Raw genomic sequence first — 22,040 nt, 5'->3', positions numbered from 1 at the left:
GTGTGATTTAGCATATGTAAGATACAGGACACCCCGTGAGATCTGATTTTTTTTTTAAGATTTTATTTATTTATTTGAGAGAGAGAGAGAGAGAGAGAGAGAGAGAGCACGAGAGGAGGGAGGGTCAGAGAGAGAAGCAGACTCCGGGCTGAGCAGGCAGCCCAATGCGGGACTCGATCCTGGGACTCTGGGATCATGACCAGAGCCAAAGACAGCCACTCAACCGACTGAGCCACCCAGGCACCCTAGATCTGAATTTCAGATAAAAAAACAAATACTAAAAAATACAAACAGGGGCACCTGGGTGGCTCAGTGGGTTAAAGCCTCTGCCTTCGGCTCGGGTCATGATCCCAGGGTCCTGGGATCGAGCCCCACATCGGGCTCTCTGCTCAGCGGGGAGTCTGCTTCTCTTCCTCTCTCTCTGCCTACCTATGATCTCTGTCTGTCAAGTAAATAAATAAAATCTTTAAAAAACAAGCAAACAAACAAAAAACCCAAATACTTGGGGCACCTGGGTGGCTCAGTTGGTTAAGCGTCTGCCTTCGGCTCAGGTCATGATCCCAGAGTCCTGGGATCCAGCCCTGAGTCGTCGGGCTCCCTGCTCAGCAGGGAGCCTGCTTCTCCCTCTCCCTCTGCCGCTCCTGCTCTCTCTCTCTTTCTCATAATCTTTTTTTTTTTTTTTTTTTTTTTTTTTTTTTTTTAAAGATTTTATTTATTTATTTGACAGAGAGAGAGATCACAAGTAGGCAGAGGCAGGCAGAGAGAGAGGAGGAAGCAGGCTCCCTGCTGAGCAGAGAGCCCAATGCGGGGCTCGATCCCAGGACGCTGGGATCATGACCTGAGCTGAAGGCAGAGGCTTTAACCCACTGAGCCACCCAGGCGCCCCTCTTTTTTTTTTTTTTAATAAATAAATAATCTTAAACAAAAAACAAAAAACCCAAATACCTGAACGGTAGCTATATAACATTGAGTTACAATTTTAAACATTTTAAGGAACTATGACTTAGGTATTTCTATTGGATGTTATTTATTATCAATTATATTTTTACAGTGGTAAATATAAATAGAATTTACCCTTTCAACCATTTTTAAGTGTGCAGCTCGATGGCATGAAGCACACCACACGATCCTGCTGTCACCCCCCACCCTCTGTCTCCAGAACTTTCCATCTCCCCAAATGGATACTCTGTCCCCATGAAGCACGGACTCCCCACCTCCTGCCCCAGCCCTGGCTCCCACCATCTCTCTGTGCAGTTGGGACTCCTCTGGAGACCTCCTGGGAGTGGGGTCCTTCGGGATTTGTCATTTGCATCTGGCTTATTTCTTGGAGCATAACGTCTTCAAGATTCATGCATGTTGTTGGACATGTAACAAATAATTTTCTAGCATAGGTATGTCACAAATATTGCATGAGCCAAACAGAACATACTTACACTGAAAAGGTATTTGTTGTGTATCTGTGATTTAGATTTAATTGGGCTTTCTGTTCTGAATTTTATCTAACAATTCTACCTTATAGCTCTTCTCGGCCCGAGAAATCATTTTTATTTATTTATTTATTTATTTATTTTAAAGATTTTATTTTTTTGACAGAGATCACAAGCCGGCAGAGAGAGAGGGGGAAGTAGGCTCCCCGCTGAATCCCAGGACCCTGGAATCATGACCTTAGCCAAAGGCAGAGGCCCCAACCCACTGAGCCACCCAGGTGCCCCCCGAGAAATCATTTTTAGACAAAGGTTTGTTGATAAATAATTCACATACCCTAAATTTCATGTTTTAGGGAACAGTTCAAAGAATTTCATTTTATATTTGCAAAGCAGTAAGACCATCACCACAATCTAAAACATTTCCATCACCTGCAAAAGAAACCTTATACTGCCCTTTGTATGAAATTATAAATTTAACTCTGGATTCTTAACCCTAGATCAAAGTAACTACTTTTGTCTTGAAAGATTTGCCTTTTTTGGACATTCCATCAAATAGCATATGATGTTGGAGAGTATGTGACCTCTTGTCTGGCTTATTTCACTGCCTCTCGTGTTTGGGGGGCCCTTCCAGGTGGTCGTGTGTGTCAGTGCTGCTTTTCTTTCCATTGCTGAATAGTGTTCGTTGCGAGGATATAGCACATTTGTTTTATCCACTCACGTATCAACGGACACTTGGGTCTTTCTGCTTTGGGGCTGTTGTGAATCATGCTGTAATGCTGTACAGGTTTTTGTGGGGAGTGTGTTTTCATTTCTCTTGCGTAGATTCCTAGGGTCATGTGGTTAAGTCTATGTTTCACTTTTTAAAAAAGTCTTTTGCAGATGTATTTCACGTGCATAAGGATGTGTCTGGAGACTAAAGTATTATCTTTGTACCCTGTGATCAGATCTCTCCAGTGTTTTCCCAAGAAGCTAAAATAAAAGCCAGACTGTTCACACACGTTCCCAGGGCACTAGGAAAGATCCTCGACGGACCCACTCGCTTGCTCCATCCTCTCTGGCTCACACGTTTGCATTTGCTGTCCCCTCCGCCCTCCGCACCGTCTCTGTATCCACTTCACTCCACTGGCCCATCTTCATTGCCCTGCGAGTTTCTAGAGTCTCTATCTAAATTACCGTCCAGAGAGCCCGCCCTGGCCCCTCCCCGACTGCTCAGCATTTTCCTAAGCACTCTGGCTCTTTTACCTCGAGTTCCTACCAAGGGTCACTAGAACGAAATTAACAGGGGCGCCTGGGGGGCTCAGTGGGTCAAAGCCTCTGCCTTCGGCTCAGGTCATGGTCTCGGGGGCCTGAGATCGAGCCCCGCATCGGGCTGCTTAGCGGGGAGCCTGCTTCCCTCTCTGCCTGCTTGTGATCTCCTCCTGTGAAATAAATAAAATCTTTAAAAAGGAAAAAAAAAAGAGCGAAGTTAACAGAGGAGGTAGCAGCATCTAGCGCTCCCAGTATTTCCGACGGGCAGGCGCAGTCCGCAAGGCTTTAGGGATGATGAGAGCACTTAACGTTGGCGCCCCGCTAGGATGGGTACCGTTACCAACCCCATTTTATAGGTGGGTAGACTAAGGCACAGAGGTTAAGGAATTCGGCCGGGCGGGGCGAATGAACAGGCATATCGGGTAGCTTGCGGCTCTGGCAGCCGGCGCGCAAAACCTTTCGCTGAGTGAAGAAAGGAGCCCCCCGCGCACTCTCTGGCTGTTTACCCCAAGAACTCCCCCACGCCCCGCCCCTTCCCCGAGCCCGCCCCGCCCCTTCCCCGAGCCCCGCCCCTTCCCCGAGCCCCGCCCCTCGGGCCGGCAAAGGCGCGTCCCTATTTTGAGTTGAACCTCTATCACTTTATCCAATGGCGAAGAGCTGCGTAAGCCCCGCCCCCCACGGTGGCCAATGCCTGCTCCCTACCTTGAGGCCTTCTGGAGTGGTAGCCAACCGGCTCCCGGGAGCGGGAGGCTTTCTGTGCCCCGCCCCCTACACGGAGTAGGCCTTCTTTCGGTGGTGGCCAATGGCCTGCCTCCTACTTAAAGCCCTCCTTCTGTGGCCGTTCGTTGCCCGCCCCTCTGTCCTAGGCCCCGCCCCTAAGCCGCCTGGCTACCCGCCTCACCACTCCCTGAAAGTCTCCGTTTCCCTCCTCCCACCTTTCCCCTTTCACCTCCCATAACCTCCGCCCTGCTCCCATTAGGCCTCTGGGTCACGCCCCTTGGATCTACCCGTTACCCAATCCCGTTAACTTGCTCTGCTCCAACCCCTCTTCTCATTGGTCCCCGTGCGCCTCTATCCCCCGCACGTGGTCCTGAGCGACGGCACCTCCCGCCCGTGAAGGCCGGAGGGCGGGACTTCCGGGGGCGCGCAGTCCAATAAGCACGCGCCGGCCCTCTGCCCAGGAGGCCGCCCCCGCCCCCTCGGCGCCCCGCTCCCGCCCCCGGCTTCGCCTCCCGCTGCCGCCGCCGCCGCCGCAGCCGCTGCCGCCGCCGCCGCTGCCGCCGCCGCTTCCTGCGGCCTGGGCTTCCCGCCGCCAGCATGCCGCATGCCTTCAAGCCCGGGGACTTGGTGTTCGCCAAGATGAAGGGCTACCCGCACTGGCCGGCCCGGGTGAGGCCGCGCGGGAGATGGGCCAGGCAGGGGGGGGTGGGGCAGCAGGGGCCCCGGGCCTGAGGGATCCTTACAACAGAGGTCTGGGGGTCCCCGGGCCTGAGGGACCCGCGCAGCGGGTCCTGGGGGGATCCTGGGCCTGAGGAAGCCCACGCCGGGGGCCTGGGGGTCCCGGCGCCTGAGGGACGCCGCGCCGGGGTCTGGGGGTCCCAGCGCGTGAGGAAGTCCGCGCGGGGGTCTGGGGTCCCGGCGCCTGAGGGAGGCCGCGCCGGGGGTCTGGGGGTCCCGGCGCCTGAGGGAAGCCGCGCCGGGGTCTGGGGTTTGGGGGCCTGAGAGAGCCCGCGCGAGGATCTGGGGGTCCCCGGGCCCGAGGGAAGCCGCGCCGGGGTCTGCGGTCCGGGGGCCTGAGGGAAGCCGCGCCGGGGGTCTGAGGGTTCCCGGGCCTGAGGGAGTCCGTGCGGCGGTCTGAGGGTCCCCGCGCCTGAGGGAGCCGTACCGAGGTCTGGGGGTCCCCGGATCTGAAGGAGCCCGCGCAGGGGTCTGAGGGTCCCCGGGCTTGAGGGGCTCCGCGCCGGGGTCTGGAGGTCTCCGCACCTGAGGGGGTCCGCGCCGGGGTCTTGGGGTCCCCGGGCCTGAGGGGGTCCGCGCCGGGGTCTGGGGGTCCCCGGACTTGAGGGAGTCCGCGCCGGGGGTCTGGGGTCCCCGTCCCTGAGGGCCCCCGCGCAGGGGTGCGGGGGGCCGCGGGGAGATCCAGAGCCAAGAGAAGTGGGGTTTGAGGGACCTGGGGCCTGAGGGGGCAGGGTTCAAGTTTGAAGGAGGTGGTGGTGTGAGGAGAGCAGAGGAACATGGGGCTTAAGGAGAGGAATCCCACTGATGGGAAGGGGGTGCCGCGGCCTGAAGATGTCAGGTGGAGCCCCAGGCCGTGTGCGAGAGAGGGCTGGAGAGCGGTGCAGGAGGGGAGAGGGGTTGAGGGTTGAGGCTGAGGGGGTGAGGGAGGGTAGATGCCGCGGGGGGGGGGGTGCTGTGTTCACACGGTCGCTGAAGCGGAGAGGACTCATCTGATAAGGAGGGGTGTCAGGAACCAGAGCTTGGAGTGAGACTTGCATAAGGGACCCTGGGAGCTACTGCCCTCGTGAGGACCCCCTCCCCCGTCCTCTGGTGGAGGAGGCCGGCTGGGTGTGAGGTTGAGGGAGATCTCGGAGTGGTCCTCCCTGATTCTTGAATTAGATCCTTTTTGGGTTCAAGCCCAAAAGAGAGAACATCTGAGGGAAGAGGTTGAGCCAAGGGGACTTAGGGGATCCGGGGTAGAAGCTGAGATCCAGGGGACCCAGATGGTCTGAGGGGTGCCGGTCTGGTGGGGTCCTGAGGGTGGAGGTCCCAGAGAGTGCGTTTCCAGGCACTATCCCGGCAGGCCCGTGTGGAGGAGGGAGCTGGCGGTTGTCATCCCCAGTCTCGGGAGTAAAGCTGCCCCAGGACCTAGGCTGGTGGAATATGCATGACAGGACTGAAGGAATTTGGGGGATGGGGGGTGGGAGGCCCAGGCAGCGGCAGGGGGCATGGGGAGGATGAGGCTGGAACTGAGGCCGCAGGGGAGTTGCCGGGAAGTATTGCGATTTCAGCCCCGCTCCCTGCTCGTTGGAGCCCCCCTCCCTCAGGCTGGGAGTACGTATAAGGGCATCACGCAGAGCTGGGGGTCTGGGTGCAGACAGGCTGCCACAGGAGGCCGGGAAGGGACACTGACCAGGCCGGCAGTCCTGACAACGGTTGGAGCTGGTGCTGCCGCTAGGATACCTGAGCCTCAGGCGCAGAGGCGGGTCCGTGGTGAGGCCGGAGCAAATGCCCGGCCGGGAAGGCGTGGCAGGCTCGTTCTCAGGAGGTGAAGTTTGGGGGAAGCTCCTGTGCAGCAGTGGGATGCTTGGGATGGATGCCTGATGCCCCCAACCAAGGACTTTGAAAAGTAGCCCAGAGAGCTGAGGAAGGAAGCTAGGTGAGGGGGATGGGAAAGTTCCAGTAGCCCCCAGGCATAGTAGAGGATGGGAAGGATTAACGGGGACCAGAAAACTCACTTTAACCTGGTTTGCTCGGGCTTATTTTTGGGGGGACTCTAGAGCCATGAAACTTTCCGGGCACTTCCCTTCTTTCGAGTGTACCAGCTTCTCCCTGTGCTCGTTACCCCCTCCTGGCAGCTCTGAAGCCCGGAACATTTCCAAGCACCTGATTGGAAGTGAAGGGGCTGCTAGCCTCCTGTGGGGAGGTGACTGACAGCTGCCGGGGCCCATGGGCCTGTAGGGAGAGGGTGGGACTTCCTGGATGCTCAGGCCCTGTCTCCTGCAGCCCACCCCCCACCCTCTGCATCCTTGGAGCTGCCAGCTACAGCTTCTGGGAGACCGACCACCCGATCGCCTTTTTGCGGAAGGGGTCCCGTGGGAGGGTCCTGGGAGTGTGGAGAGGCTGAGCTTGCCCTACCTCCTGGCTGCCCAGGGCACCATATTTAGCTTTGCTCAGGTGAAGCACCTACCCTGGAGGCAGAGAAAACACTCTGGGGGGGGGGAGGGGATAGGTATGCACTGCGGGGGGGTTTCCTAGAAGAATGCAGATGCCTAGCTGGAAGGTGATGTGTCTCCCTCAGTCGAAGGCTCTCTTCCTCCCAGCATGCTTACCCCAAGTAACTTAGCTGATTTCTTGGTGATTTCCTGGGTCAGGGGGTAAAGGTGTCCCCCAGCCACCCCCTGACCTGCCTCTCACTGCAGATCGATGATATCGCCGATGGTGCTGTGAAGCCCCCGCCCAACAAGTACCCCATTTTCTTCTTTGGTACACACGAAACGTAAGTTTCCGCAGGTGGGGCTTGATTTTCCCACCTGGTGCCTCCTGGTGCCTCCTGGGTGGCCTGACTCACCTGGGACTGGCCCCATGGTTCCTTTCTCCAGAGCCTTCCTGGGACCCAAGGACCTGTTTCCTTACGACAAATGTAAAGATAAGTACGGGAAACCCAACAAGAGGAAAGGCTTCAATGAGGGACTGTGGGAGATCCAGAACAATCCCCACGCCAGCTACAGCGCTCCTCTGGTGAGTACCTGGGGATGGAGAATGACCGATGTGGCGTGTGCGGAATCCAAGTCATGCCTGGCGCTTGGCTACATTGGGCGCCACAGGTGGTCTCAGATTGTCTCGTAGGAAAGGAGCAAGGGCTCAACCTCCCTTGGCACTTCGGGGTGTCCTGGGGCGTCCTGGGCACACTGGGGTGAGTGGCATCCCTGGCCTCACACACTCCATGCCAGTAGCACCCCACCCCCCGAAGTCGTGACCACCATACATGTCTCCAGACATAGACGAGTACCCCTGGGGTCGTGGAGGGCTGGAGGGCCACCCCTGGTGAAACTCAGTGCCCTACAGTTAGCTTGGATTTATAATAGCATTTCTATGGCTCTTAAAAAACCTTTTGTTTTCTCAGAAAAAAAGTTATTTTGTCAGTGACGTGCCTTCCTTCCCCATTACTGCCAGATTTTGCCTTGAGAAGAGGCTCTGGTTGGTCAACGTGAGAGTTCTTGCTTAGATGGGAAAAAAGTGCCAAGAACCGCAGAGATGACATCTCAGTGGCAAATCAGTGTCAGGAAATGTTCAGGGAAAGACAGCATTCAGAAGAGTTGAAGTGAAATTCGTGGAAAGCCTCGGAAGGCTGCAGAAAGGTGGCAGAAAGCTACCTTGCTCTGTGCATTTTGGGAAGAGACGCAGACGAGGGGAGGCCGGGCTGGGCTGGGCTGGGGTTCTCGGCTCTGCTCTCAGCCAGCGTGTTTTGGATTTCTGCCGGAGGCCCAGGGACCCAGAGTAGCCTGGCTTCAGGAGGGGTGGGCATGAGGTTGGGTGGGAGGCCAAGCGGACTGACTGCAGGAGGCAGAGCATCCTTGCTGGGGGAGAAGAGGGCCTGTGGCCTGGCCTGTGGGGAGGGATGCAGGAGGCGCCGAGAGGGTCTGGTGTGTGTGAGCTCAGCCACCGCTGACCCAGTAGGCACTGCTCTGGGGCGGGACCGGCGGTCCGAGATGAAGCAGTCCCACTCCTGGCCTCCTGGGAGCTCACGGTCTGGGATTCAGGGTTTATCACCAGATGTTTCTTGAGTGCTGAGGGTTTGGCAGCCCCTTCTCAGGGGGCAAGGCTCACGTTTAGTGGATGTTGGTGGTGTTCTGCTCTTACCTCCTCAGATGGGTCTGGGAGAAGGAGATTCCCCGCCTCCCCGCTTCTGCTGCCCACCATGTCTCCCGGCTTTGTGGGTGAATGGGTTGGAAGGTCTTCATGACAGTTGGTTCTGTGTGATCCTTTTCTGGCCCTGGCTCAAGTGCTGTTGGTTACATCCTAAACTTATTACTGCTGGTGAATCATCACACCGTTTAATATTTATTGCTCACCCACGGCTTGCTAAGTGCTGTGTAGATGCCTGCCCTCGAGGAAATAAACTCAGAAATGGTACAACCTTGACATTAAACTGGCCCGACACAGACTCCCCAGGTTGAGAAGTAGCTGTTAAGTGTGAGAGCTTGTCTTGCTGGAGCCTATGGCTCCAAACTGGACGTCTGTTTAAGATGTGGATTCGTGGGCCCCACCCATGGAAGTTTGGCTTTCAGGGGCTCAGGCCTGGGACCCCTGAGGTGTTCCTTCCAACGCATCGGCCTAGGCATCAGCCTAGACGTTTCTGATGGAGCCAGGCCGCAGGCCCGCTTTCGGAAGCAGCTCTGTTCAGGTACCTGAGCGGTCTCTTTGTTCAGCCTCCAAGTTTCTTGTGGGAACGCAGACTTGCAGCACAAAATTGAAAAGATACAAAGGTGCGTAGGGATAGTGGACAGTCAGCCCTGCCTCCTGGTCACTCTGCTGCCATATCGTGTCAGGATAACCATAGCTACTCTTTTCTTGTACATCCTCTGAGGTTTTGTCTTCATAATGAAATCGTACGCAACTTTTCCTTCTAAGGCATAGACTTCTAAATTTTGCTTTTTGTCTTCCAAAGTACATCTTTAAAAAAATAAATGTTTTTAATGACCTCTACACCCATCGTGGGGCTCAAACTCATGATCCTGAGATCAAGAGTCGCACGTTCCACTGACTGAGCCTGCCAGGCACCCCAAAAATATATCCTGAGTGTTGGTTTGCATGCAGAGAACAGACTCATTCTTTCCGATAACCTTAGCTGGTTCTTCCTCTAAGAGGGGACGGCAAGCCCTGTTTTCACATCCCCTTGCCGAGGCGGGAGGTGGAAAGTGGTATCTGAGTGTGGTTCCAGCTTCATTGTCCTTTGGTCCACAGTAATCCTGAGAGTAGCCTGGGCAGGTAGCATCTTTTCTATTTTCCAGATAAGCAAACTGAGGCCCAGAGGGACCCACTTAGAATCTGAGACCTCTTAGACCTAGACCGGGGTTTTTCAACATTTCTGGCTACATCGTTTTAGGGCAGGGTGGGAGGGGGTGCTCCTGGGCACTGTGGAATGTTTAACAGCATCCCTGGCCCCCACCGACTAGATGCCAGAAGTGCCCCAGTTTTGGCAGCCTCAGATGTCCCTAGGAATTGCCAAATGCCTCCAAGAGAACAAGAGTCATTTCTGGTTTAGAACCATTGACTTAGAAGGATCCTAGAAATGTATGCTTGTCCCTTGATAGAGGAAAAGGGACAGGGACCTGTGCACGGTTCTCAAGTTGGTGAAAGGGAGCTGGGGCTAAAGCCCAGGCCTCCCATGTCCCGGGCTGGAGGAGGGCCCTGAGAATAATCTCTACCTTGGGTCTGGGGTTAAGAGCCCTGTGGTATGAATGTAGGGACCTGGGTTCGAGTCCTGACTCTAGCTCTTGTTTACTGTGAGCCTTGGGACACTGCATCACCTCTCTGAGCCTCAGTCTCCTCATTAGAGATGAGGATCCTGGTAGTGTCAGCATCTCACAGGGTTGCTGGGGGAGCCCCGTGAGCAAACGGCACAGTGCTGAGCAGCTGACGAGATGCTAGTTGGGAATGAGGCCAGGCTGAACGTGACCTTCCCTTTCCACCTCAGTCACCCTCTTGATCCATTAAGGCAGTGAGAGAAACGAATGCTCAACCCCCCTCACCTGACCATCGGGCTTGGGGTGGTTGGAGGTTGGCTGGCTCTTGGCCTTTGTCTCCTGGTTCCTTTCTGTACCCCCTGCTTCTCTTGTGTGGACCAGATTTCCCCAAAACTAGTTAGATCCCATGGGCTGACCCCAGGAGATCCAGAGTTCCTGGCTTTATCTACAGGCATAAGGTAGGGCCAGTCACTTACCTTCCCAGAGAGTCCATTTTCGCAGTTGTGGGACAGACCTGTTCACCCCTGCTACCTGGCCGCCCCAGCCACCTGGGCAGATGTGAGGGGCATGAGTTAGACCCCAGTTAGTGGGGAGCTTGGCAGAAGCAAGGAGGAGTTATGTTTATTTATTTATTTATTATTTTTAAAGATCTTATTTACTTATTTGATAGAGACACAGCAAGAGAGGGAACACAAGTAGGGGAAGGGGCAGAGGGAGAAGCAGGCTTCCCACCGAGCAGGGAGCCAGATGCGGGGCTCGATCCCAGATCCCGAGATCATGACCTGAGCCAAAGGCAGAGGCTTAACCCGCTCAGCCGCCCAGTGGCCCGGACTTAGAGGCTAGGACAGACCTGGCTGGTCTCCCGCCTCTGTCTCATCGTTGCTGTGATTCTGAGCTCTCGCTCCACCTTTTCCTCGGCCGCAAAATGAGGGTGGCAGTTCGTACCCGGTACACCCAGAGAGAGATGGGGAGCTTGGGGCCGGGGCTGCCATGAAGCCGGTCCTTCTGCAGAAGAGCCGTGGGCCTAGTCACTCGGCCTCCAAGCTGCTGCGCTACCCCCGCCATGGAGAACGGGTCGTGTCTCCCTGCTCCCTGCCGGGGCTGCCGTGAGGAGAACCCGCGCCCTGGCATGAGGCATGATGGAAGTCCCCCGAGAAAGTGGGATTATCCTCTCCCAGCGGTTGGGGTTCGGGCTCGACCTGCTTACTGTTGCACCCTTCAGTGTCGTCAGCCATTACAGATCGGGCCCGTCACTGTTCCACAGGGGAGACAACAGGTTCTCGGAGCCGAGCGCGAGGTCCTGCCAACACCTGGCCTTTATTTTTCTCACCTGTTACCTGTTAACCCAGCCACGTGAAGGCCGGGTGGGCTCATGACCCAGAAAGGACTGGGGGCTTCCTATAACAGGTCATGGGCAGGCTGGGTCCCCTCCCCCGCACTCCCTCTGGCAATCCCCACTCTGGCTCCCACATTTCTGCTCTGAATGCGTCTCCACATTGATGTGGTGCCAGGACCTTGCCTCGTCCTCTCTCTGGTGCTGGCGGGTTCCTTCCCTCCTGGGCTCCCGGCAGCCCACGCTTCCACTTCTTGCTTCTCTGCCCTGGTCTCAACTCATGCATCCCATCGGTGTGGTCCTGGAGGGTCCTTACATGTGCTCTCGTTTGCTTCTTGTCCTCCCCGCTTTTTTCTTGGCCAGTGTGCATGCGCCACTCCGACCTGTGGATTCCCTAGCTGTGATTACGCTAAGGGAATGTGACTGTTTGTTTTTTTTTAAATTTAGGAAATTCACTATTTTAGCCATATACCACGGTGGCTTTTATTCTTTTATAGTGTCGTGTGATCATCTCTATTATCTAACTCAGAACATTCCATCACCGCACAAGGAAACCCGCTCCCCATTACCTGTCACCCCCAATTCTCCCCATAGCCCCTGAGAAGTCTTTTTTTTTTTTTTTTTTTTTTTTAAGTAGGCTCCACACCCAACTTGGGGCTTGAACTCACAACCCTGAGATCAAGAGTGGCACGCTCCGCTTACTGAGCTGGCCAGCCGCCCCACCCCCGGGAACTGATCATCTTTCTATTTCTGTGGATTTGCACATTCCCGATATTTCACATAAACGGAATCCTGTTTGGTCCTTCGCCCGGCTTCTTTTCACTGAGCATGTTTTGGAAGTTCATCCACGCTATAGCGTTCCTTTTTATGGCCGAGTAGTGTTCCGTTCTGTAGCCGTCCCATGTTGTGTTTATCAGATGATGTGTTTATCAGATAATGTTTGCAGATAATGTGGCTTTAAAAAGTTAATGTAGCTTTGGGGCGCCTGGGTGGCTCAGTAGGTTAAACCTCTGTTTTCGGCTCAGATCATGATCTCAGGGTCCTGGGATCGAGCCCCTCATCGGGCTCTCTGCTCAGCGGGGAGCCTGCTTCTCCCTCTCTCTCTGCCTGCCTCTCTGCCTACTTGTGATCTCTGTCTGTCAAATAAATAAATAAAATCTTTAAAAAAAAATAGCTAATGTAGCTTAAAAAAAAAAAAGAGGGAGAGAAATCAGTTATTCAGTAAAGAGGTACCATGGAATAACATGATCAGGTTTTACACGGGCTTAGCTGCACTGGGTGCCCCAGGACTGTCACAACAGCCCCCCTCATGGTGCTTTGTAGCTATGTGTTTCCTTGTCTGTCCCCTGTTAGCACGTGGGCTCCCCAAGGACAGGGATGCCGTCTGGCTCGCCTCTAGCTCCGGCCCTCAACACAGGGCCGCCTGGGCTGCGTGTTCCATGGCGTGCACTGAACGGGGTGATGGCTAAATATGCCCGGGGCTCATACGTTTTCCTCCCATAAATGTCAGACATTCAGAACAAGTTCAGAAACTGGCCCAAGTGAGCCGTGGGGCCTGGCCATGGTTGTGCCATCTGCCAGGTCCCCTAGATCCTCCAGGACCCTGTATACGCCCCGGCCGGCCCGCCAGCCTTTCTTCTGCCCCGTCCTCTCTCAAGGTGCGGTGGCCACACTGACCTCACCGGTGTCTGGGGGGCACCTGCTCTCATGCCGTTGGCAGCTTTCCAGAATTTGTCTGGCCCCTGCCCCTTTGCATGTCTGGGACGACTCCTCAACTACAATGTCACACCCTCCAAGTTCCCCTCACAAGACAGCACTTCAGGGTACTCCTGCCACTTCATGCCCACTTCTTCCTGATCCCCCGGCACCCGTGTACTGGTGCTGTCCTCTATCCCTCTCCTCTATCCCTGTCCCCAGAGTGTGACGTTATTCTGATGCAGCGTCCCCTGTCGGCCTCTGTCCCAGGTGGGGCAGCCTTGGGGGCAGGGACCGTACTGTGCTCACCTGTGTGGGCTCGCGGCCTACCCTACACAGTGCCTGGGGCAGGCCCCGGCTCACGCCCCGGCTGAGTGCGTCCCAAGCCCGGCACAGGGCGAGCTGGGAAGGGGTGCCGTGTAAGTGTCTGTGTTTCTGTGGCTCTTATTGCCTGAGCGAGCACATTGGGTGACACAGAAATCGCAGTGCCCGGCAGGTCAGGCCTGGCGGTCCTGTGTTCATGACAACGGGAGGGTTCATAAGAGAAAAGCCAGCTCTGGTGGCCCTCTGGCCAGTCTGGGCACTGTCTTCAGTATGTCACATCCCACTTCTGCCTCATCCTGGCCACAGCCCTGTGAGGCCAAAATGGTGCCATCCCCATTGCTCAGGTTGGGAAACGGAGGCACTGAGAGGCCAGGTCACTGGCCGGAGGTTTGATCTGTAATTCTAGCACCCACTGCACGTGTCATCTCGCCTTCCAGCCTCCATTTTCGGAGCTTTCTGGGCTGCAGGTCCCCAATGTGGAAAGTGAGGAGGCCAGACCCAGACATTTGAGACCCCGCCATGGGTTCTGTCCTCTGGGTCACTGTCCTGGTTGGGAAATGCACCCCAGCCTGATGGTGACTCACAGTCTCTGCCCCCTCCTGCCCCCCAGCCGGTGAGTTCCTCTGACAGCGAGGCCCCTGAAGCCGACCCGGCAGGCGGCAGCGAGGACGACGAGGTCCGGGGGGTCATGGCCGTCACAGCCGTGACCGCCACAGCGGCCAGCGACAGGATGGAGAGTGACTCAGACTCAGACAAAAGCAGTGACAACAGTGGTCTGAAGCGGAAGGCTGCAGCCCTGAAGGTAGGGGTGGGGCAGCCGGCAGTCCAACCACGCTCTGGCCTTTCCTCCTCCCCCACAGGCCTCTAGCAGCTTGCACTCCCTGCCCTGCCTTTCTTGTTTTTAATACACGGTTTTACCTGATGCATTATTTTTATTTGTTACTGTTGTACACGCGTCATCTCATTAACTTTTGTAGTATTGCTCAGTAGATATTACCGTTTCCACCTTCTGGATGATCATCTCAGGGAGGGCAGTGCAGTTAGCGTGGCTCTCTAGTGTGAAGTTGAAATGCTTTCCTGTATTAATGCGACCTTTTACTCAACACCAGCCAGACCGAACAGATACTCACAGAACTGGAATGCAGGCACTTGCTCTTGGCTTTTCCCTCCCAGGAGCCTCCTAGCTGAAATTATGCCCTTAGCCTGAATATGCAGTTAATTTTTCTGCATGTTTAACGTGCTTTTTTTTTTTTTAACATGCTTTTTAAAAATTGAGATACCATTCACATACCACAAAACTCCCTCTTTCAAAATACGCAATTCACTGGTTGTTAGTACATTTGCAGAGCTGTGCAGTTACGACCACTGGCTAGTTCCAGAACATTCCCTGACTCCAGAAGAAACCTTGTCCCTGTCAGTAGTCATTCCCCCCAGCCCCCCCGAACCCCCTTCCCGTCCAAGGATGAGTCCGGTCTGGACATGTCACACACGTGGACTCACAGCCCGTGTGGCCTTCTGTGTCTGATTCTCTCCCTGAGTGTCATGGGCTCAGGGTCCGTCCCCAGGGCAGCATGTGTTGGTGTCTTACTGCTGTTCGTGGTGGAGAGACGCTCCCAGGGGTGTGTGCTGGACATGTGTGTATCCGTTCATCAGTGGATGGACATCTGAGTTGTTTTCACTTTGGCTGCCGTGAACATACTGCCGAGCACGGGTGTGTGCAGATTTCTGTGGGGACGGGAGTGTTCGGTTCTCCTGGAGATAGTCTCTTTCTTGCCTTGTCTGTCTTCTGACTGCTTTTAAACATTCAGGAGCAGAATGAAAGGACTATGATTTATCATCAACTTCTTTGACATAGTAAGGCTTTCCTTTTATTATTTGTAAAAATAACATTTGCTTTTGGTTCCATTCATAAGGATCCACCACGCTTGTAAGTTGTAAGGTGTTAAAAGCGTGGAGAAGCTAGTAGAAAACACCCACGTTACGTGGGAGGGCTTCCATGCCGAGGACCGGACACACCCTGTCGTGTTTCTCTGCGATCCCGCCTGTGCCTCACACATGGGGTGGCTGCGTGAGGCCCAGAATCAGTGATCACGCACACGCTCTGTGTGTGAAATGCTGAGTGTTTCTTTGGCGTTACATACGATATCAAGTCGTGGTCTTCAGTGGTTGAGAGATAGTATATGACGTGCGTGATCTCTAACCAATATGTTATTAAGAGTGTTGGGCATTTGGCTTTTTCTCCAGTTTTCACGATGTAGTGGCATCATTTTTTAAAGTTCCCCATTACTACTGTTTATAGTTACCGGGGACGTTGAACAGAAATGTGTAGGAAACAGCGCCCCCCCCCCCCCGCCCCGGCCATGCCACCCCTTAGAGGTAAATCCCTATTTGTAAGTCAGTACTTACTTAGATGTTTTTTTTTGGACGGGGGGGTGGGGGGAATTTTGCATTAAACAGGTCTAAGTTCTTATTACAACACCTTTTAACCGCGCCAGGGAGAACTTAAGAGATTAAGAGACCTTTTCCCTGGTAGCCCCATGACACCAGCACGTTGTAGCTGTCTTCTGCCCAGTCCATGAGAGGCGGTGGTTTTCCTGCCGGGCCGGCTTTCTGGGTTTTTCTCTTCAGTTAACATTAACTTGTTCGTGTGTTTCTGTGGATCCGCGTGCTGCTCTTCTCATCTCTCCTCTGAACGGCTCCATGGCAGACCTCCTTCCACATGGCACAGCCTGACCCCAGCCCCGAGCCCTGGTGGCTCATCACTCCCTGCCACCCCACCCCCCGGGGTTCTGTTCTCTCGGGGGCTCCAAGATCTCGCCGCTCGGGACCCCTCCCCACCGCCCCCCCTTGCACCTCGTGTGTGGACATGGGGAGGGTGGGTCCTGGATCATCTCCATCCCCGTAATCCCTGCCTTTTTGTCTGGGGAACCAGGCCATGTCCCAGCTTGAAACGCCCTGGAACTGCCTCAAGAGTCTTGACAGAATGTGAGCTGTCGGAACTCTGGATTCCCCAAGCGCCTGGGTTGAGAGTCCTGTGCTAGCGGGCTGGGAAGGGGGAGCGTGCGGCACCCCGAGGCCACAGACCGCCTCTGCCCCAAGAGGGAGTGGGAAGTGTGCGGTGCACCGGGCTTGGGCTCGGCAGCCTGGGAAGTGGGGCCGGGCTCCGGACACAGCCCGCGCCGCCCTGCGGGTCTGGCCCCAGCGGGGCCCCAGCCCAGCCCTTCCCTGCCCGCTCACCAGCCACGCTGCCTTCCGCGCACGGGGCGTCGTGCTTTGCTGTCTCTTCTGTCCCTCCATCTGTCGCTCTTCCCGCTGGCCTCATGGCGGCTTTCTGTGACTACCGCCCCCGTAGAACAGTAACCTTAGATTCACACGGAACGTTTCAGTTTGCCTCTCCTGACAGGAGCGTACGGTGTGCGACCTTGTAGGGACCTTGTCTCTCACTGGTGTGTCACTGAGTGGACAGGTGTGTCAGCCGCCCTAACAGAGCAGCACGGATCATGCCTGGAGGCTGGAAGTCCGAGATCAAGGTGTTGGCAGGGCTCATTCCTTCTGAGGCCTCTCCTCAGCATGCAGGCGCCCTCCCATCCTCGTGTGGTTGTCCCCCCATGTGTGTCTGTGTCCTGACCTCCTCTTCTTAGGACACAGGGCGTACTGGATTAGGCCCCCCCCACTGACATCGTTTTAACTTAATGACATTCTTAAAGATCCCTGTCCCCAAACCCTGTTTCCTTCTGAGGTCCGAGGGTCAGGGCTTCACGGTAGGAATTTTAGGGGGACACGGTGTGGAGCAGGGGAGATGCTCAGGTGACCGTTGTTATGAGCACCCATGCATTTCTTAGGTGTGACAAAACAGAGGGAAGGTGTGGTGTAACTCCGCAGCTGCCGGCTAGAAAGACCGGGTTGTCCCTGGTTGAGATCCGTCTCTAAAGCTCGGTTCTTTCTTTATAAAAATTCCTCCATTGGCCTCTTTGGGTGGATGTCAGGGAACGCGGGAACCCCGAAACTGAATTCAGGCTGTATGTGTGCATGTGTGCATATGTATATTTTTATTTTTTTTATTGAGGTGAAATTCACAGTAAAAAGTAGCCATTCTACAACGCACCGCTTAGCGGCATGTGGTCCATTCCCAGCATTTGTGCAGCCTTCACCTCTCTCTAGTTCCAGAATGCACATGCATGTTTTTCTGGGGAAAGCATACTTGGTTTGGTTTTTCTTTCATTTTTCTAAATTGTGCTAAGGTATATGTAATGTAAAATTTGCTGTTTTAACCGCACAGCTCAGTGGCATGAAGCACACTCACACTGTCCTCCAGCCACCCCCATCTTCCGTCTCCAGAACTTTCCATCTCCCCATGCAGAGACTTTGTCCCCATGAAGCACAGACTCCCCCCACCCCCACCTCCGCCCCTGCCCCCTCCTCTCTGTGTGGATGGGACTCCTCTGGGGACCTCCTGGGAGTGGGGTCCTGCGGGATGGGTCCTTCTGGGTCTGGCTTCTCTCGCTGAGCACAGTGTCTCGTGGTTCAAGATCCATGGTTTTTATTTATTTATTTAAAGATTTTATTTATTTATTTGAGAGAGAGAGAGCATGAGAAGGGAGAAGGTCAGAGAGAGAAGCAGACTCCCCGTGGAGCTGGGAGCCCGATGTGGGACTCGATCCCGGAACTCTGGGACCATGACCTGAGCTGAAGGCAGTTGTTTAACCAGCTGAGCCACCCAGGTGCCCAAGATCCATGGTTTTTAATCAGATCCTCAAAAGGGTCCCTGCTGCCCTCCAAAAGTTCCAGAACCTCAGCTCTTCAGAGTATGAGCGGCCAGGTGGGAGGCAACTCTGCCAAGCACATAGGCTTTCTGACTGTGGATCTGTTTGGGCTGCTCCCTTGCTAGATGTCAGTGTCAAAACGAACTCGAAAAGCCTCCAGTGACCTGGATCAAGCCAGTGTGTCCCCATCAGAGGAGGAGAACTCAGAAAGCTCATCTGAGTCAGAAAAGACCAGTGACCAGGTGAGCGTGTGGCTGGCTCTGTGGGAGGGTGGACACACGCATGGGAGCCAAGCAGCGGTCAGCCAGGGGGCCCACACTCAGCCCCCTTCTCTCTGTTCAGGACTTCACCCCCGAGAAGAAAGCTGTGGTCCGGGCCCCTCGGCGGGGCCCCCTTGCAGGACGGAAGAAAAAGGTAGAGATTGTTTGTTTCGTTGTTTTGTTGTTTGTGGTTTTGTTTGCACCTGACTGCCTGTGGGAAACCCTGAGAGATCCTCTCCATGGTCGCCAGGCAGTGTTAGAGTCAGTTCTCTTTGGAGGAGGGTAGGTCATAGGCTACGGGGAGCCCCTGGGACCGCCATCTTCCACCTTCGCCTCTGCTTCCACTGATGGCTTCAGCTCATAGTGTCTGAGCCTGGTGTGTGCAGAGCACTTCCCTGGGGCTGAGACCGCCGACACACCATCGCTCCTGAGAGGAGTGGGGAGGCCAGTTTGGGAAACGGGTTGCTAGAACGCTGGCCTTGGAAGGGAGTGAAGTGCTCTGGGCCGTAGCTTGTAGCCAAAAGAGCTCTAACCACTGGAAAAAACAGTAGCTCTCCTCTGCCTCCCCCACTTCACCAAGGAGGAGATGAGGCCTGGGGATGTCACATGCCGTCACTGGGCCTGACCGTCAGGTGGCTGCAGGCACATCGGGGGCTGCCTGTGATTCCTGACCAACATGAAGTGTTTCTATGTGGAGGCTGTTTGTGGGTTGGGGGCTGCAAGGGGCACTGTCCTTGGCCTGTGTTCTTCTCACCTCTGTGCCTGCCTCTCTCAGAAGGCGCCTTCGGCCTCCGATTCCGACTCCAAAGCAGAATCCGACGGGGCCAAGGGTGAGCCAGTGCCTGTGGCCAGGTCAGTGCCGTCCTCCTCCTCCTCCTCCTCCTCTTCCTCCTCTTCCGACTCGGACGTGTCTGTAAAGAAGCCTCCTCGGGGCAGGAAGCCAGGTATGGTCGCAGCGGTGTGCCCTCACCTTTGGCTGCTGGGGGGGTGGCCTGCCCTGTGGGAGAGTGCCCGTGTGGACCGGGCCACCACCTCCTCTCCTGCAGTGGAAAAACCTCCACCAAAGCCCCGCGGGCGGAAGCCGAAGCCTGAGCGGCCCCCGACCAGCTCGAGCAGTGACAGGTGGGTGAGCGGCGATCGGCGGGTGACGGGCCAGGGTTGTGTGGCTGGGCCTGGCCCCGCAGCCCTCTGACCAGCCTGCACCCCCAGTGACAGTGACGAGGTGGACCGCATCAGCGAGTGGAAGCGCCGGGATGAGGAGCGGCGGCGTGAGCTGGAGGCCAGGCGGCGCCGGGAGCAGGAGGAGGAGCTGCGGCGGCTCCGGGAGCAGGAGAAGGAGGAGAAGGAGCGGAGACGCGAGCGCGAGCGTGGGGAGGCCCCGCCTGGGGGCAGCGGGGGCAGCAGCGGGGATGAGCTCGGGGACGAGGATGAACCCGTCAGGAAGCGTGGCCGCAAGGGCCGGGGGCGGGGACCGCAGTCCTCCTCTGACTCTGGGCCTGAGGCTGAGCTGCAGAGAGAGGTGTGTACCACTGGGGTGTGTCCTGGGCTCTTGGGGAGGATATGGCGACCGGGGGGGCTTCTTCCTCACACCCGTCCCTTCCAGCGAGTCCGTTCCTGACTCCACACATTCAGTGAGCACCAACTGCACGCTGGCTGCTGTGCTGTGGCCCAGGGTGTGGGAAACAACCTGAGATGCGTTCCAAAGCGTTCACTGCTGAGGACAAGAATGCAGGGTCGGAGGGCAGGAGCTGTCGGGTGAGGTTTTCTGTTTTAGGTAGGGTAAATCCTAAAGGCTTTAGGTGAGAAGGTGCCATTAAATAAGGATTGGAATGAAATGAGAGGTGGTGTAGGAAGATACTCAGGGGGAATAGCTCTCTAGGCAGAAGGCACAGTCTGTGCAAATGTCCTGGGGCAGCACTAGGCCTGATGTGTTGGGGGACTAGCCAGGAGGCTTGTGTGGCTGGAGCAGAGTGGGTAAGGAAGAAAGAGGGAGGAGGGGAGGGTAAGAAGGGGGCAGGGCAGATTGTGTGGGGGCCTTGGGAATCGGGGTGAGGACTTGGGCTTTTACCTCAGTGAGTGGGAGCCCTAGAGGGCAATGGGGAGCGGGAGTTGACTCAGGTGCTCACAGGTGCCCTCTGGCTGCTTCGGGGAGGGAGGGAGGTAGTCTGAGTGAGCGGCAAGCAGGTAGGAGGCCTCTGATGATTTGGCGGTGACCATCCGGTGCCCTGCAGTCCCACAGGCCTGTCCGCTTCCTGCTGTCTGGTCCTTGCAGCCTGCCTGAATCTGAGCCTGACTTTCCAGGCCTGTCACCTCCTAGATGGTGCCCTATGTGATGGGAGGACGGGGGAGCAGGGCGATAGTCTGTTCTCTCCGTGTCTCTCTTCCTTTGATCACAAAACGGGGACCAAGAGCCCTGCCACAGGAAAAGTGTGTGCGGTGGGGCTGCCCCACCCATCGAGGGAGGGCTCCTTTTAGGGTCTGAGAAGCCGTTGCCTGGGGAACGGACGGGACACCGGAGTCCTTCCTGTCCCATCCTGCCTGTTGCACCAGTTCCCAGCAGCGCAGAGGGGGTGGCGGGAAGTGTCAGACTATCTCTGAGGAGGAGAGCCCCCACTGCCCGCCATTCCAGCCCTCCCTCTGGCCCCTGTAGGCAAAGAAGGCAGCAAGACAGTCACAAAGCACAGAGCCCACGAGGAGACCCAGCCAGAAGGAGAAGAGAGGGCGCCCCGAGGAGAGGCCCCGAGCCAGGTCAGCACTCGTTTTGCCTCTCCTCCCACAGCCACCTGGGGGTCCCCCTGCCCCGTGCTAGTCCCTGCAGTTCTCAGCCTCCTGGGGACCCATTACCCCTCACCCCTATGGGAGCAGGGTTTCCGGTTCCAATTTCCGAATTCAGCCTTGGAGATAGATCTGATCCGAGTGTCCCATTCTTGGGGCTCCGTCGGCTCACATAGGAGCCAGCACTCCAGGACTATGATTCTGCCCCTGGCGGCACCACACCGTATCTGTGGTCGTCACACTGGGGGTGCTCTGGCATCGAGGCGGGGGCCAGGGTGCCCGCCAGGGAGTGATCCACCTGATGTCAACGGTGCTGAGGGGAGGGATCGTCCCCCAGACCTGTGGTTCTGAGACTCCTCCGAGGCCCGCCAAGGCGGGGGACACAGCCCCTCTTCCCACTGCTGGCCAAGTGAGACTCCAGCACCTGTGAGGCAACCTGCCCGTGGGAATGTGGCAGCTTCTGCCAAGTAGAATGTCGAACCCAAGCTGTGGAAACGGGCCCCTTTGGTCATTGACAGGTGTCCGACTGGGCACCTTTCCGTAATTTGTTCACTTGGGTTTCTGGTAAGTCCCCATTTATTCTCGGTTGAATGTTCATGGCGATGATAATTCTGAGACTTGACATTGTTTGCCGGCAAGAAGCAGAGGGATCCCCGGCCGCCGTCCCTGGTCACTTCGGGTGACTGCCTAGACCAGATCACGACAGGCCGTAACCTCCTCTCCCTCCAGCTTCCTGGGCCCCCTGAGGGTCTCCTTCCCAGTGGCTGTGGGTTCCCCACGGCCCAGTTGGGAGACGGCAGTGGCCGGGCTGGGGCGGCCGGTTGGCAGTCCAGGGCAGGACTAAGGGGTGTGACTCCACAGGCCTGCGAAGGTGGAGCGAACCCGGAAGCGGTCAGAAGGGTTCCCGCCCGACCGGAAGGTGGAGAAGAAGAAAGGTGAGGGGCAGGTCGCTGGCGGGAGGCGAAGCCGACGAGGAGCGCGGTGCTGGGGCAGGTCCCCGGCCGGCCAGCTCTGACAAAGGGGTCGAG

At 56.2% G+C, this 22,040-nt stretch overlaps 1 protein-coding gene across 2 annotated transcripts in view; it reads left to right on the top strand.

The window, feature by feature from the left end:
• The first annotated feature begins 3,918 nt into the window (after positions 1-3,918).
• Positions 3,919-22,040, top strand: part of HDGFL2 (HDGF like 2) — a 22,542-nt gene continuing 4,420 nt past the window's right edge. For both annotated transcript variants that reach the window (XM_080799513.1, XM_080799512.1), the window contains exons 1-11: positions 3,919-4,064; positions 6,815-6,891; positions 6,995-7,133; positions 13,825-14,016; positions 18,103-18,219; positions 18,320-18,391; positions 19,013-19,181; positions 19,284-19,359; positions 19,447-19,756; positions 20,888-20,985; positions 21,874-21,947. In XM_080799513.1, coding sequence (XP_080655639.1) covers positions 3,993-4,064; positions 6,815-6,891; positions 6,995-7,133; positions 13,825-14,016; positions 18,103-18,219; positions 18,320-18,391; positions 19,013-19,181; positions 19,284-19,359; positions 19,447-19,756; positions 20,888-20,985; positions 21,874-21,947 — 1,396 coding nt within the window. In that variant the 5' untranslated portion in view covers positions 3,919-3,992. The remainder of the gene's footprint in view (positions 4,065-6,814; positions 6,892-6,994; positions 7,134-13,824; positions 14,017-18,102; positions 18,220-18,319; positions 18,392-19,012; positions 19,182-19,283; positions 19,360-19,446; positions 19,757-20,887; positions 20,986-21,873; positions 21,948-22,040) is intronic.

Source organism: Martes martes, assembly GCF_963455335.1.
Source record: "Martes martes genome assembly, chromosome: 1".
NCBI classification, from domain to species: Eukaryota; Metazoa; Chordata; class Mammalia; order Carnivora; family Mustelidae; genus Martes; species Martes martes.
Note: the sequence above shows the minus strand (reverse complement) of the source record. Positions and strands in the feature narration are given on the sequence as shown.